This window comes from Anguilla rostrata, chromosome 15 (assembly GCF_018555375.3).
Source record: "Anguilla rostrata isolate EN2019 chromosome 15, ASM1855537v3, whole genome shotgun sequence".
NCBI lineage: Eukaryota > Metazoa > Chordata > Actinopteri > Anguilliformes > Anguillidae > Anguilla > Anguilla rostrata.
In genome coordinates this window covers 12,994,310-13,011,180 of record NC_057947.1, presented here as the reverse complement: position 1 = coordinate 13,011,180, position 16,871 = coordinate 12,994,310, and the positions used below count along the sequence as shown (strand labels likewise).

At 42.1% G+C, this 16,871-nt stretch overlaps 1 protein-coding gene across 2 annotated transcripts; it reads left to right on the top strand.

The window, feature by feature from the left end:
* The first annotated feature begins 4,361 nt into the window (after positions 1-4,361).
* LOC135240342 (arginine and glutamate-rich protein 1) lies at positions 4,362-13,650 on the top strand. Of its 2 annotated transcripts, none has more exons than XR_010325657.1 (4): positions 4,362-4,991; positions 8,505-10,688; positions 11,334-11,417; positions 12,289-12,391. XR_010325657.1 is itself a non-coding variant. In XM_064309698.1 (4 exons), exons 1-4 carry the CDS (start codon positions 4,642-4,644, stop codon positions 12,451-12,453), a joined length of 825 nt encoding a protein of 274 aa, XP_064165768.1. In that variant the 5' UTR covers positions 4,367-4,641; the 3' UTR covers positions 12,454-13,650. The 2 variants fall into 2 exon arrangements, 1 of the variants encoding a protein (XP_064165768.1); XM_064309698.1 differs by having other exon boundaries at positions 4,367-4,991; positions 8,505-8,730; positions 12,289-13,650.
* Positions 13,651-16,871: the final 3,221 nt, after the last annotated feature.

Sequence of the window (16,871 nt, the reverse complement as noted above, 5' to 3'; positions counted from 1 at the left end):
AGATCCAACTGACCGTGATCGCCCTTCAAAAGCCATTGTTCTGGAGAACACAATCGCTCCGCTGAAATAGATCAAATCTCCCGTACCTGGAGTCAGGTATCAAACACAGAGGAATATCTATGGAATATCTGAGGAGGGAAAGGTTATGGGCTGTCTGTGCAGAATATCACACTCTCTCATTACCTCTCTGTAGGTGGGATCCATAATGAAGACAGGGCTCCTACTCAGTGGATACCAACATGTCTTCAGCATCCTGCAAAAAACCTTCTATGCCCATTTATTGCTATTCTTTTTACACATACTAAAAGTGTTCAACCAGCTCTATGAACTCTAAATGTCTCATTTGTTCAAAACACTGAGCTATCTTGCTCTGTGGGTAAAAAGTAAAGGATATTTGGCTCTTATTGAGAATTCTATTCTTTGGAGAGTTGTATTACTGTTATAGAGTGGATAACTGGAAGGCATAAGCACTGTCTTAGCCACCACTATTGTTACCCCAGTTGACTGGAGGCGTTCCTTAAATATGACTACCCTGTCCCAGTTTACCTGCAAGCACTTGTAAGTTAGGCTTTGCAAGTTGTTTGACCTGGCAACCTATTATGTTTGCTAATAGCATCTATGTTAATTTAAGAATTTAATAACTAGGAAGTCATAGCATTGATTATTAGCGACATTGTTTAGAGATTAAAAGATATCATATGTGACAAGCTGTGGTCATCACTGATAGTCACAGACACAGTTTTCATGTTCATTACAGTCTACCACTGTATATATCACTCCAGTAAGGACCAAAGTTACTCCATTTGAGTACTCTATCAGAGCTGATTTTACTCTGGCATTAGAACAATTTCCACAGTCCGCAACTGAGGAAAGCAACTGATCTGAAAACATAGCTAACTCCTCTCATATGTATGCATGTGAACTAAAAGGAAATTCTTTTAATAAAAGATGTTTATAGTCATAACTGTTCTGGTGGTGTTCTCTATGCTTATATTTTCAGCTCAATATTCTTGGTGGGGGAGTGTGTGTGCGTGTGTGTGTGGTGTGTGTTGTGTGGGGGGGGGGGTTGTATGCTTGTAACCATCAGTTCAGAGGGGCATCTGAACTGTTTCACCTTGGTCACTCATGTGTAGCCAGGCCAGTGCCACCAAAGGAAAAAGGACTTTAAACAACACACTGCAGGGAATGCCTTGCACCCCCCCCCACCCCCAGGAGTGACCACTGACCCCCATCCCCAGCCCCCCTCGCACTCCCAAAAAAACTTTCTTTCAGGTCCCTCTCCTTCAATAAATCCTTTACCACAATCCTGATACATCAACATGACAATGTGACAATGTGCTTCCCTTTAGATAGAGGTCCTGTGTGTTAAACTATTTTACCCCCAAAAGAATATTGAGGCTTTGTCAAAGGACCTGAAAACTGACCGTGAAAAACTATGGTTGGACACTTGAAAAACAAAAACTTTGGATTAGCATGGATTAACTGGAAGGACAATCTTCTCAGGATGTGTTTTTCCCAATGATAACAGAATGTTTCAAAACGATAACCATTCACCATTAATTTGCTGTCAAACTTATTCCATTATTTTGACTACATCTACATATCTTGATATATTATTATCTGATGAACAAGAAAAAAAGCTTGTTGACATTTGCAAGACATTCAATTTAATGTCTCTCAAAATGTGCCTATGAAGGGCAGACCCAAATGTAATGCATGTCTACATTTATAGCGAAGCTAATTAGATTAATGTGACAGGCAAAGCTCTTAAAATCAGTCAGAAAGCTTTACAGATGCCAGGTTAGTGACATTATAGCCGGTATTTCTCAGGTTTGACTTATTTATTACACTCTTCACTGTGATTTTGTTCATATACGTATATCATTTTGTGCACTTTTTTATTAAGCAGCTTTCACAGTATATACAACAGTAAAAAGGATAGAATGGGTGTATATCTGCAATTCGAATGGAAGGGGGATTGTTCTCTCCTTGGATTCTTAGGTAAATTTGAATGTCAAACTATGATGTCGTGCTGATGAAAAGGTAGAAGACAATTTCCATTTAAAGGACTTTCGCTCAGAGATTGGATTGTGACCCTTTCTCTGATTTTGTGTAGAATATAAGATCTGTTGAGGGCTCTATCTGTCCAAACATCTGTTGCATTCCCATTATTTAATGTTAATTTTTTATCCTTCAAAAAATGTTCTCACACAGGGCTCTAGACCCAAAAACTATACAAAATTGGTGCACCACTTGGTTGATTGTGCACCTTGACCACTGTCTTGTTTTCTCACTGGTTCTAACATGGGCACAGTCTTTTGCATCTAATTTCATTTTGTTGGAAAGTCACAAATCTAACAGCGTGAGCAACAGTAAGAAGCACACACTACTTGGCTAGACGGCGCTCACCACACCAGCCATTTGAGAATATATTTCCTCTGGAGTGGGCTGGCGACAGGGCACCTCCAAATCCCCCAGGCTTCCCATTAGCCCAGTGAAGTGCAAATGGTGGCTCTGTCTCAATAGGGCTGTAGTGTAAGGACCCTCAAAAGTAGTTCTCAGCTCAGCACACTGGGCAGACTCAGGAAGTGCTCGGCTTTAACTACACGTGTGACATAAATGGCCTCGTAAATATGCTTTGAATGAGGGTCACACAGTGGCCAGGGGCATTGGCTTAGAGTGGTTGCTGTGTAGATTGATCAGTCTTTAGCATATATGGATATGTTACCAAAAGTAGGATAAGCCAAGCACTGCATGCTGTACATAATGTAGACATGACTCTTTCTGCTTGCATGAGTATTTGCAGATACATGACAAGGTGTGGTCTTTTCTTGCTGTATGCATAAACTAAAAAAGGCAGCTACTATAGAGGGTGATCAAATGATCTTATATGTCTGTAGTCCACAATTTTTTATTTGTGATCAAAGAATTCACAAGTGGTTAAAGTGCATGCTCACAGCTTGTATTTAAGGGTATTTTTGTACACTTTGGTTTCACCATGCAGAAATTAGAGCACTTTATGTCCATACCCCCACCATTTCAGTGCACCGTAATGTTTGGGATATATTAATGTTATGTAAATGAAAGTAGTCATGTTTAGCGCTTTGTCACATATCCTTTGGATGAATGATTGAGCCAGTCAAGAATTTTACTGTTTCTGGCTTTGAAACCTCCTTTGTTGCTTTAGCAATGTGTTTGGGGTCATACCAGTCCCTTTGCGATTACTGAGCACACCAGTGCTCTCTTTCTTCTTAATGATGTCCCAAACAGTTGATTTTGGTATGCCTATGGTCAGGCATGTCTCTATTTTTTTCATATTTCTCAGCCTCATAATGGCTTTCTTGACTTTCACTGGCACAACTGTTGTCATTATGTTGACAAACACCCGTAAAAGACTCCAAAGGCAATATATATATATATATACATAAAAAAGAGCTTCTCTGTACATGTTTAGAGAAAAAAAAGGAAATAGGACCTGAAGCTATTAATGTGTCACACGAGAGGTGCGAGACTTCATTCAAGTTGTGCCAGTGTTTACTCCCAGTGCACATCACTGAAGCTCACCTTTTAAATGCTTTCTTTACTCATTTAAAAATGGGACAAAAAGATCATTGTAACAGACGGGAGCAGAAGTACAACCCTGTGATTCTTTTAAGATCTGAAAACAAAATTGAATTATTCATGACAGAAAACTGAATGGAGAGATTTCCCTAAATAGCATTCATTATAACAGCATTTCAGATAGAGCTGGTATTGTGCTAGACCTGAGATAATCCTGTTACTCTAAAACGAGAAGTCATTTTAGTTTAATCTGGATTAGTCACACAAACAGAGAGCACATTTGCTGTACTGAAAACCCTTTTCCTTACTAGTTCTGCCAAGGTCATATGTTTAATATAGCTATGACCATTTCCAGCACAGTGTATTTTAAGACCAGCAGATTAATTATGAAACAAAAATATGAAATAGGCTTCATTTTAAGTACTAATGCGGCTATTTTAACATTTGTTTTATTGTGGATCATTTTAAAATAGTCACTGATCATGACAAAATTCAGATTTGGCGCCAGTAACGTCAACATGAATTGTCAATTCTCTCTGCCTGATGAAATGTTTTACACTCAGTCAAACTGTACTATGCTTATAAATACTTTGTAGTTGTATAGCTTTACTCAAGTTTTGAAGCGTTTAATATGACAAACTAGTGAGTGGATATGTTTTGTTTAGTTCAACTCAAATTAATTACTTCCACCTGTTCATCTGCGATGCTACTTGAAAATAAATACAGACACACACAACGCATTCCGTTACAATGTTAATTGACGCGCACGAAGTAAATAGCATACTCGGCGAAGTTCCAGATTCAACAATTCGAAGACTGTCGGAAAGGTCCGAACGCATAGCATGCTGGGAAAAGGGAAAGATTCGCCATCTTGCTTGAACGAAGTAGCTAACTAGTTAGCGGCTTGCAAAAATAATCACGTTTCTGTGCAAGTATACATCATAAACATCGTTGCCTCTCATCGCTTTAAGTCGAGATATGCGTACCAAGCAGTAGGGCATCTGAAGGCTAAATCCGATGCTATTTAAGGTTCAAACATAGCGACGGAGTATTAAAAACTTAAGGTCTGAAAAAGCGGTCATGGGCCGTTCCAGGAGTCGCAGCTCTTCCCGCTCCAAACACTCGAAGAGCAATAAGCACAATAAGAAACGAAGCCGTTCCCGGTCGCGGTCGAGGGACAAAGAGAGGTCCAAAAAGCGATCAAAGTCCCGAGAAGGAAAGAGGAACCGGCGTCGAGAATCACGCTCGCGCTCCCGCTCAACCACAGCGTCCTCCCGCAGGGAGAGGGAGAGGGAACGGGAGAGAGCCGCCTCGCCCCCTGAAAGAATTGACATCTTTGGTCGGACGCTGAGCAAGCGGAGTGCCCTGGACGAAAAACAGAAGAAGGAAGAAGAGGAGAAAAAGGTCGAATTGGAGCGACAGAGGAAGATGTAAGTATAATTAACCATGCATTATGCATATGTTACTAGAACTAAGTTAGCAATTCCCTAGCAAGCCAGCTAACATTTGATGGCTATGCGACTGCTTATCTTGCGCCAACGGTGCAGCGATTTTGCGCAGATTCATTGATCATTACGGTTTTAGTCACCTAACACCCTGAGGCATGTTGATCAGTTCGTCATCCATCTACCGTGCCAGCCTTTAAACCAAATAATTAAGAATGCTAGCTAAATATCATTGCGTGAACTAGTTGGCTATCCAAACAATTGCTAATACCCACAGCTTGCCATACAAGGCCCAAGCACAAACGACAACAGCCAGGCAGGGTCTGATACAAGCTATCCGGGTAACTTGCTAGTTACTTTTGTTAGCCACGGCGTGTTACATCACTGATGCATTATTCGCTTGCTGGTCATCCGCATTGACTAATTCATGTTGCGTTAAAATTTCGACCCACGTTATTAACTCAGGTACTTGCTAAAATGTCATTACAAATGTATACGTTGTAATCAAGCTAATCGGCTAGCTAGCCACCCGGCAAAATTGCTATATTTTCTTAGCTAAACGATTGTTTGTTAGCTAGTTAGGCAGGCATCTAACTTTAACTTCAGAGCTAGCTATCTAATTATACTGCACTTGCACGTACAACACGTATATCTAATGCCTCATTACAACAAGAAGTAATAAAAAATGTACCCGGTTAGCTACTATAAATTATTGTGTTTAGCTGTCGTTAGTTAGACGAGAAGGCTGGGTTTCTCAGAGAGTGTAATGTTATGACTTCTTTGGGTCATGCACAGGCACAAGAAACGGATAGTCTATATATCATTTTTTATTGTATGACGTTTAGCGATAAACAACCTTAAGTTGAACACCCCCTCAGCGGCGTGTTTTAGCTTAGCTCGCAGGACGCCCCATGTACACCATTGCTGCAGTGTGGACCGGCTGCGCCAACCAATCAGATCAGCTCTTTTGGTGTCACTGGGTTGGCGTAGTACCTGGGTTCATAAAAACCGCCTGGCCTTATAGTTTGCACCCCCAACGCAAAGAAAATAGGTGCTTCCATTTTTGTATTCTGTTACGGTAAATGGAAATCTATATCCACATTGCTCTGTATAAGTTGCTTATATAACTGCAGCAGTTTTTGAAGACTCTCCTCACTGCATTCTTGAACACTTTCTTCCTGACATGACGCCTGTTTTAAGTGTCTGCTTGAAAGGCTGTGCACAATTTGTAGGTTCAAATCAAACTGTCAAACTCATATTTTTTTGCAATAAGTGCCATTTAAGAAACCTTTATGAAATGTCCGGCTTTGTGTGTACCACCATTCAACATTCACAGCATACATGGTACAGGAACGAGTTTGTAGCCTTGGGTTTGAGCTAACTTCAAGGCACAGCTGGGAATCCCCCAAATCGCTTGCTGAAGCAACAGACCCCATGATTCATCACAGAACAGCAGAACCTAACTGTAACCTACTTCTGAAACAAACTTAGACAAGGCCTAAAATGCCCTGGAGCAAGCAGAGTGAAGCCCTGTTCTGGTTTGATCAAGCGAACATCTTCCTCCTCTTCATCCTGCTCCTCTGTGTTCTGTGGCCTGCTGAATGAAATAATGAAGGTCAAACTGCTCCCCTGGGCTGCAGATACCAAAGTCCCTTCCCTGTGGATGAGGGAAACTGAACTCCCAGACCGCAATTTGCCTGCAGTATTTAACCTGCGACAGCAGTGACTGTCACATTGCATGCCCCTCCCAGCACCAGAGCAGCCCCACAAGAGCCCAGCGGACCCCTGGGCAGGTCACAACCTGCAGACGCTGCAGCAGAAATCTGGCCTACTGGGGCAGCTTGCCTTCATTATTTTGCAAATGGGGCATGTATGTAAGCTGGTGGGCATTTGGGATCCCTGGGTGTGTTGAACTCTCCTTGGACTTAATACCATCCACCAAGGAGGACTTGCCTGAATATTCCTAAGTATTCATAAGTAATACAAAGCGCATTATTTGTGACATGAGTTAACACCGTCTTGCATACATAAATCCCAGGTCTGTTTCTCATCCACCACAGTGCACTTACATTTCCCATAAAGTGCATTAATCTTATTTATTTTTCTTGTTCCAAGACTTCATGCCTGCATGTTTGGTTTAAATATACAGAATGCCTGAAAAGTTGCTTCCACTTGTCTCATGGTTGTGTGTTCTTTTAGATGTTCAGTTCTCTCGCAACTATCTAGTCTTGGCGTGACAGAACTGTCAGCAGCATCTTAACAAATTTACCACATTTATTCTTTGCTTTCACTTGAAGAGTAAAGGTCAGTGACATTTTACTGTTGGTGTGAATTAAGTGGATTCTCCACAGTAAAATTTCACCTCTTTCACATTTGGGTTTGGGGACTTTGAGCGCACAGAGAGAGGGAGAGGGAAAGGGAAGCGGGGAGAGATGACGGACGTTGTTCACCTTTGCTTCTGGGCTGATTGACAGCCGGTGCGTTTTCCCCAGCGACGTGGACTTTGCGGCCGTCGGAAGCGCACCAGAGTCATGTTCCGCGAGGCATTGTCCACCACTTCAAACAGATGCCCTGACAAAAGAGGCTCACAGATAAGAGATAAAAAAACATACAGTTCTAGGTTCTCTGTGACGAAGTGGAAATGAAATAAGAGGGGCTGCCTGGTCTTTAGCCCTAAGCCATGTGGTAGGCTTCGACCACCACTTATGGCAGTACAGCTGTAACAGTTTAAACTTGTTTAAGGGTAAACGAGGCGGCCTGCTTTTTGTGTGTGCCGTGGCCCCTGGCCGTGGGGGCTGATATGGCATGCCTACCTCTACCCTCCCCCTTTCCTCCTCCCTGTGGGGGTGGGGGGCTCTGTCAGCTGTGAGCCACAGCGGAGACGCTGCTTGGCCTTTGGTCCCAGCCCCTCAGTGTCCTCCTCTGGATGTCCTTAATTCAGCTGCCCTGTGTCGTCTCTGCACCGTCGAAGTTCAGATGCAGTTGCTCCACTGTGAGTTGTCCAGGTGCTAGTTTAGTGCTGCTCTGAGTCCTGCATTGACTTTCATTGCTCCCATGAAACATGCAGCTAATCCACTGAAATAACAGATGTCAACCAAGCGAGTTCACTTTTAATAGGATAAAAAAATCACTGTTACTCTCATTTGTACAGAAGTGCCTTGCTACCGTGGGTGAAAACCGAAGTCCATGATCAGAGCTATGAGCAGACCTTGTGTGTGAATTCTCTCCTGTGCGTACTTATTATAAACCTGTTTGGTGCTTTCCTATATAGTGTAGAGAGGACTTGTGAAGTCCGACAGGGCTAGGGTGATTTCAGGATTGGTAAGTGTCTTGACCTCTAAATCAAGTGTCCACATTAAATCAGATGAGATGAGCAGTTCAGTTGAGGTGGCTGTCCACTTTAAGCCATGTGAGTGTGCACTTTAAGCCAGGGGTTCTCTTGTGGAGTGTTCACTTTAAAGAAGGTGAACTGAGCAGGCCTCCCCTCTCTCCCCACAGCCGCCAGCAGGAGATCGAGGAGAAGCTGATCGAGGAGGAGACGGCACGTCGGGTGGAGGAGCTGGTGGCCAAGCGGGTGGAGGAGGAGCTGGAGAAGCGGAAGGACGAGATCGAGCGGGAGGTGCTGAGGAGGGTGGAGGAGGCCAAGCGCATCATGGAGAGGCAGCTGCTGGAGGAGCTGGAGAAGCAGAGGCAGGCCGAGCTGGCCGCGCAGAAAGCCAGAGAGGTAACGCTTGGTCGTTGGGAACGCAGGCACCCCCCACCCCAGGGAGCTCCATGGCAAAACTTTCACAGGGGATTAGGATTGGCTGAAGGGGCAGAGTCGAGGGGTGGGGCACGAGTGGAAGTGGGCGTGGTCTTGCTTCTTTGTCTGAAACGCTCAGAGGAGGAAGCAACAGCACTCTGAAGTTTAAAAACGTTAAAAAAAACTTAAGTATTAAACGTAGCTTTAGGTTTAGTTTGAGTGACAATGTGTCCTCTATGGACACTTTGTTTTTTGGACTGGATGCTGTTTTTGTGGTCATGGTTTTAACATACCTGCTGCTGATATTTTGAGCATTAGGGAAGCTGTTTTACTCTTATATTGAGGCCTCAGGGGAAATTTTGTGGAACTTTTGCCATGGCGAAATTACTGACATCCTCAGTCGGTGTCTCCACTCCCTACACCCCCCCCCCCCCCCCCGCCCAACCACTCACCCACCCACCCACCCAACCCCCACCTTTTACTTCTCCGCTCCCTTCTCCTCTTCTGTCCTCCAGTCCCCCCTCCTCATTGTGATCTCTTATTTAATGTGCCGAATAAAAATAAAAAGTTGCAACTCGACATTCCATTATTCACTAACACTTTGTCCTCTTTTCTCACAATATGTATTTTATTTTTAACACCGCAGACACGGTCCTCTGTTTAATCCGGCTCTTCCATTTAAACGCACCCCCTTGCAGCCCACAGACACCCGCAGCGCTGTGAGTTTGACTTGCTGAACGAATCGGGTCCGGCCCAGTCACTCCTACGCGTGATACACTTTGTATGAGGGGTTTGCCCTTGCGGCCTGCTGTGTGCGTCCTGCAGTGTCATGCTGGGACATAACGTGCATCATTATAACAGTGTTTCACTGGCTGCTGTGCCTCGTGTGTCCTGACTCAGACATGTCCGCTGGAGCCCCACCTCGAGTTCCGCACGCGCTCAGTCATGTGCGGTAGGGAACGATGATGAACGACCCCTTGAACACGCAGTGCCAATGACTGGCGTGCCATTCGCTTTAACAGGGAAGCTGATAAATTCATACCCCTTGCTGTAGTTTTCAGCTGTGAAACGTAGTTTTCCGCCCATCTTAAGTGCACTTGATGTATGTGCTCGTGGATTTAAAATGGGATTTTTTCCCCCTGCTCTGTACACATTGCTCATTGTTGTGAATTATAAATGTGAATGATCATTCAATCAGTTATATACCAATCAAACCAAATTCAGTGGACACAGGAGCGGAGAGTTGGCTTTTCAGACTTGCCCAAACTAGCAGATTTATCCATGGCTATGGAGATCAAAATTACACTGGCTTTTAATGTGATATTTTCTCTTTCAGTGTTATATTTTGATTTCACAATTTAAATGTAATCCTCATGGCCACTCACCCATGCATTTTCCAGGGATTCATTTCACCATTTGAATCCCTGTCTACACACACACACACACACACACACACACACACAAAATCCTCACTCTGCATCCTGTTTGCTTTTCAAAAAGGTACCAACACTGAATTAACTTTGTGTGGTAATTTTGTATAAAAAAAAAAAATTATTATTCCCTTTTTTGTTTGCAACTAACCCGTTTTCCATGCATATCTTTCTTTTTTAAAGATTTTTTTATTTTTTAATTTCCTGAAAATGTTTACCTTAGGACTGATGCTATTTTTTTTCCACGACACTTGTGTTCCTTAACGCCATTGCCCTGCTCACTCGCCTGCGGTCCTGGGCGCTCGGCCTGGCCTGGCTGCCGCCGGCACCGCACTGCACTGCACTGTACTGTTGTTTCTGTAAAAAAAGAAAAGAAAAAGGGAATAAACGGTGAGCGAGCGAGCGAGAGAGCACGCGCCACAGATCAGTTTTAAAGAGGAAGCGGCTGCGCTCGTTTGGTCGCCACGGAAGCGCTTCTCTGTCTCTCTGCAGGACACGCGGAACAAGACAGTAAATATGCACCTTTTAATGCTGATGATGATGATGATTAAAGGAGTTGTAGGTAACACAGTGAAGGAAAATGCGTAGGTATACGTGCATTGGTGAGCCAAACTATTCAATCTTTATTTTTTACCCTTTTCTCTTGCTTATGATTGTTTTCTAAGACAAGAAGTGAGACATAGATTTAGTAATGTTTTTTTAATATACCCATGTTGATATTTATATATATATATATTCATAGAACTGTTTATACAGCTGTAGATGCATTGTGTTTTTTGATATAATGCTTAAATGTGCAGTTAGGTTGGAAGGGTGACTGTTGTAAGACCTGTGTGGGATACGGGAGGGTTTTTCACTCTCCATCAGAGGGAGGAAAAAAAGAAATAATTCTGGGATTCTTTTTTTTCTTCCTTTTTAAAAAAAAAAAAAGAACAATGTTTCTTTGTTGCTTTAAAATAAAGTGTTTTAGTCCGTTGATCATGTTGCGTGCTTGTGCGTTTGCGAAGGAGGGTTGCTCCTATGGCTTCCCTGCATGGGAGGAGAGGTGTGTGTGTGCGCGCCTGTGTGTGTGTGTGTGTGCGCGCGTGTGTGTATTCAGGGCCAGCATGTGGCCGCCTCTGTGCCTGTCTAACACATCACCGTGTCACCCTCTAGGAGGAAGAAAAATCCAAAAGGGAGGAGCTGGAGAAGATTTTGGAGGAGAATAACCGTAAGATTGCTGAAGCCCAGGCCAAACTGGTATGTGAAAATGGAGTTCCTGTTGAGTATAGCGTTCATAGCAGTTTGTAGAAAGCGTTTGTGATTTGCATAACATAAGGAGTGCGTAAAAAGCACGGAATTTACTTCAGATAAATGGGAACTATTTAAGTTATATTTCAATTGTATCTAATGCTACACAATTAAATTTCATGTAAAACAAGTACTTATGTGGTTTTTATTTTGCTCAGAAAATACACTTGCACAGAGCAAGAAAGGGCATAGCCCAACTAATATCTTTTTCTTGCACATAATTGTAATTCAAACTATTTTAAAAGCAAATGTTGTGCATCTCTACGCACTCCTAATGTTCTGTAAGATGTGAGTGCTTTCTCCATAATTTATAGATTTCTGCCCTTTTATTTGGAATTGTCAGCAGTATTGGTGAATGGAAAAGTAAACACTGTACTATGGAGTCTGCATGAAACCTCTTGCGAAGTCATGCTCTCATAGAGCGCCCATCACCTGTACTGAACCACAGGGCAGGGCCGCTGTCTTGGGTGTGCAGCTGTGTTCTCATTTATCACAGGTTTTTGTGTACTCATCAGCCCTTATGGTCCTGGACTTGCATGCCATTGTTAATACTAAAGAGTGTTTTTGCTTGGGAACAATGTATAGTCTTGTTTGGATTACTTGTCATGTGTACAGATTATTAAAATAACTGGATAAGACTACCTTGGAAAACATAGGTGTAATAACAATAATTGTGTTTAGTATTATATTTTTATATATAAATATATATTTTTGCATTTTCCCTGTATTACATTGATTTGGTGTGTTTGCGTCCGTGTGCGTCCGTGTGCGTGCGTGTGCGTGCGTGTGCATGTGTGTTGGGCTTTTTTCTCTGTCCCAGGCTGAGGAGCAGTTGAAAATAGTGGAGGAGCAAAGAAAGATTCACGAGGAGCGGATGAAATTAGAGCAGGAGAGACAGCGGCAGCAGAAGGAGGAGCAGAAAATGATCCTGGGGAAAGGGAAGTCCCGGCCAAAACTGTCCTTCTCTTTAAAGGCGGTCGAGTGAACCGCGCCCTCCCCTGCCGGCCCACCCGCCCCCCCGCCGACCCCCACCCCATCTTCCCCCCAGGGACAAAGACGAACCCGCTCAGCGTATGGTAGCTTCATGTTGAAGTGTTCCTTGAAAAGTCTGGCTTGTTGTTATTGCTCCTGTGGGCTGTGCTCAGAAGTCTCTTCTGGGGAAAAGGAACAGAAGAGGAGGTGTAACTATCGTAAATCCCGACTGTCCACCACGCTAACCCTGTCACTCTTCTTGTTATTCATTTTGGAATTTCTTTTTTGGTTGTATTTTTAACTGTCAGCATAGGAAACTCCCATTCAGACTCCACCCAGTCTTACTGTGGTTCATCAGAAACTTTTTGTAAAGCAAGCTAAGTTAAGTGGGGGAGTGAAATGACACAAGGACATGCCGTAGTGAGACAAGACGAGTAGCAGCACACATAGTCATGTGAATAAAGGTTCTGAGTGCTGATTGGGGATTAGCCTGGGTCTGTGGTAATGGGAGAGGCCAGTGCCTCAAACAAAAAAGGATGCTTCCCTGCAATGAAGTGTGGCCCACCCGTTACCCCACTCATGAGGATCTGACAGACTCACCAGCTGGTTTCCGAATCGGTGTACAGTACCTCAGCTCATTAGCATCTGCTCCGTCATCTTTTAAAACTGTTTAACCATCGTGCTGGATGGTGAAAAAAGAACAAAGAACAAATATTTTATTGCACATTTTTTCCTCCACATGCATTTTTGGACCCAGGGAAATCCTCAAGCAGACTTAGAGCTATTGCGTGTCCCTCATTTGGACAGGTGATAGCTTTTGAGGTAAAAGGCTTTGTGTGTGATGCATAATATTATAGAATCTGTGAACGTGTGCTGTCCGTAAGGTGGTGTATGAATCTGTTAAAAAAAAAAAAAAAAAAAAAAAAATGTTCCCCATACAATTTACTATTATCTCTTTAAAATGTTGATTCTGAAGGCTGACCTGGTACAGGTAAGATTGACTTTCTGCATGTTTGCTGGGAGGGGTTTAGTATGTGTGTGTGCGTGTGTGTGAGTGTACATGTGTGTGTGAGTGTACGTGTGTGTGTTGGGTTGGGGTTGTTGATGTGGGAGGGGGAGGGTGGGAAGTCATTTTTTTGTGGTCGAAAGTTTGATCTATTTCCTTCACCCTGGAGACTGTACAATTCACCAATAAAAACCATGGAATGCGTCCTGATGGTACTGTGACTGGTTTACTGGGTGTAACCCGCCTGCAATACTAATAATAGCTGCTTGTATTTCTCAGCGCAAGACTTGAGGGTTATTATTATTATTTAAGTTCAATCTCTTAATCCATGCCTCCGCTCAGTCACTCGTGTTCCAGTGGTTAAGCACGGTATATGGTAGCCTGTACATATGGTAGCCGAGGTTGCATTTACTGCATTTACTGGTCATTTGGCAGATGCTCTTATTCAGGACAAATAGCGCACGCACCGAGACCGGTGCTTCCAGCTATAAAAACGACTGTCAACGCCTCATTACCGTTGGTCCGCGTGTAGACGTATTGGTTCTTACGCCGCGTCTATGCGTACGGGCGTTTTTAGCTGTGTTTCACTAGTTTTCACTACCCGTACTCGCAGGGGGCTGGAGCTGCCTCTGTGACATGTGCGCGCGCGTCCTACTCTGTTCCTGACTCGTGTTAAATAAACCGGATCATCGACTCAGTTTGAGCAAAGTCAAATCAATACTGATTTTACAGGGAAAGTGTCTTCACCCGGTCCAGCCTGAGCCAATTTCCACCTTCAGTGTCTTTTTTTGTTTTGAAGTGATCGATTCCTGTGCAGCGCTGCAAGATGCGTCCTACGTTACAGATATTTTTGCTCTGGTCTGTTTTCATGTGTATTGCGTTGCCGTTGCAAAACTTTATTTGTACGAATCTCATCCGTGTAGCAACATACGTTCAGCGACCAAATATTATATGAATAAGTCTATGTTAACGCGTTTAGGCCTCATCATTTGAAATTGCACACAACTAAAATGTGGCCTGTTGATAGCTTGCCTCTAGCATTTGTCCCATATTGTGAGCATTCGTTAGAGTTAAGAAGTAACCTAGGAGTTTAAAAAGTATGATAATACATGGCAGGTTTAATGTAACTGAAGATAAGAACTTTCATCCCTCTGCAGGCCTTGTTTCAACATGAACTACCCCATGTCCGTCAACAATGGTTAAGACGAACGAAGGTATTTGCTTTGTTCACCGTTTTGCAATTCAAGAGCGAAAACGCCACATTATTGCTTCAATTTAACATTTTTGCATAACGCAAAAAAGAAAAGAAAAGAAAAAAAAAAGATAATTAAAGAAAGACCTTAAGTTAAAGAGAATACGAATTTAGGCTATCTGTAAGTAAAACATAATCCCATTTTTTCTTAAAAAATGTGGAAAATATCTCGCTGACTGCAATACGTTAGAACGGCAGGGGTGTATCTTATGCATTTCCACAATACTTCACAAGATACAGTGGACTCCAGCCTATTGAATCCCTGTGGGAGGCATATTTCACACCAACAACAACGTGGAATCGAGTCACACAACTGAAGTCAAGAATGGATCTGACAAAACAATCGCTAAAAGCGCTACATCAAAATAAAACGGGTAGCCTATATATTTCCGTTTGATTTTGATTAGAGGAACATTTTCTTTCTGAAATTTTTACTTAATTTGGGATTATCACGTTACGATAGTTTGGGAAAATATGCACGAAAATCTGAAAATCATGCCTCAGAAAGTAAAAAATGAACGAACGTCCCCCGTCCTTACTATTTCATGTATCTCGCGAGCTCTGATAACTCTATTATCAGCTTTGAAAGGCATTCTTATTTTCACACAAATAGGCCTACGTAATTAACCCATTGGAACAATCAATATCATTAAAGTTTGAAGTTACCAGATCCAATTTAAAGCAATAACTACAATTGTTTCATTTTAATGTAAGGTTTACAGAAGTTGAGCAAAACGCAAAAAAATATATTTTTGGACTTTTGGGAACTGTATAATTATATATGAAAATGTAACACAAAAACACATTAAAAGTAGGCTACTGATGTATTATTATTATTATTATTATTATTATTATTAGTAGTAGTAGTAGGTATAACCAACTGAATATACCTATATAACCTACACTACTAGTTATACTTGCATAATGTACAATGAACTGTGAACGAACTGTTGTACATTTAACACAGCCTACTTCCATATATTTTGGTATTCATAAACAGTAGCCTAGGCTAGCCAATATCAGTTAGGCAATCATTGATTAAGATACATTTTAAATGAATGTCGATAGTTTAAAAATCATTTCGTTAAATAAAATATGAATTTAGACTTTGCAGGCTGCCTTCACTGCACGTCTTTCCAATGAATGTACTTCATTGCCAGTCTGACATTGCCGTCTCCCGTACTTTAAAAGCTTGCTGAATTGTTGCGAGGGAGGGACACACAAGGTAGTCACTAACGATAGTTAACAGCTTATTTTAGAAAGTAATATATTTTTGAGACGACTCGAAAACTGTTGCCTTGTTCTGCTCTCCACGAAGAGAATGTTTTAGTATTCGTGGCACTTTATCCCGTGTAGCTAAAAGCTGTGGGTGGAAAAAGTTTTGAATTTTCAAAACGTGCGGCTATGGATTACAAAAAAAACAAAAATGAATACGTAGCCTACTTAAATTTAAATAAAATAAACAGCTACTAGAATTGGACAGACAATTGGCTGTAGAACATGTATTCATTTATTTTAACAGGACACTAGGCAAATAATTATTAATCAATGCCCCTGCCTACATTATTTTGTTTATTCATTTAGTTTACACTGCGTATTTCTTTCTGGCCAGGGACTGAAGATTGCAGCCCCTAGGAGTGCGTATTGAAGTGATGAGATTCGGAACTCACACGCCGTGTATCTACCTCTCAAACGTGGTATAACAACTATTAGTCTAAACTAACAGCGCAATACACAATTGCTCTTAAGTACCTGATTAAATTAGCCTGCTTAAAACGTGCGAAATGTTGACACCAAGTTTTTCCCAGTCACTTTTAAGTTTTAGTGGGCTAGGTACTAGGATATGGGTTGTTAAGGTGAAAAAAAGTTTGCCTATAACTTAAAATATGTAAAAACAGGTCTTCGCATGAAATTGTGAGACAATTTAACAAAATAAAATATTAAAGCGTAAACCACATTTAATATTCGTTAAACCATGAACACTCAGCACATTCAAAGCAATTATAGGTTATAAGCAAATTAATTCAGAGCAACACCATCATCAACAACATGGACAACATTACCACTACAGTACTACTAACTAGTCTACTAATAAGCCTACTGGTGCAAATGCAACCGCAACTACTACTACTGGCCTACTCGTATACTTGTAATATTAATTATGAATACACGT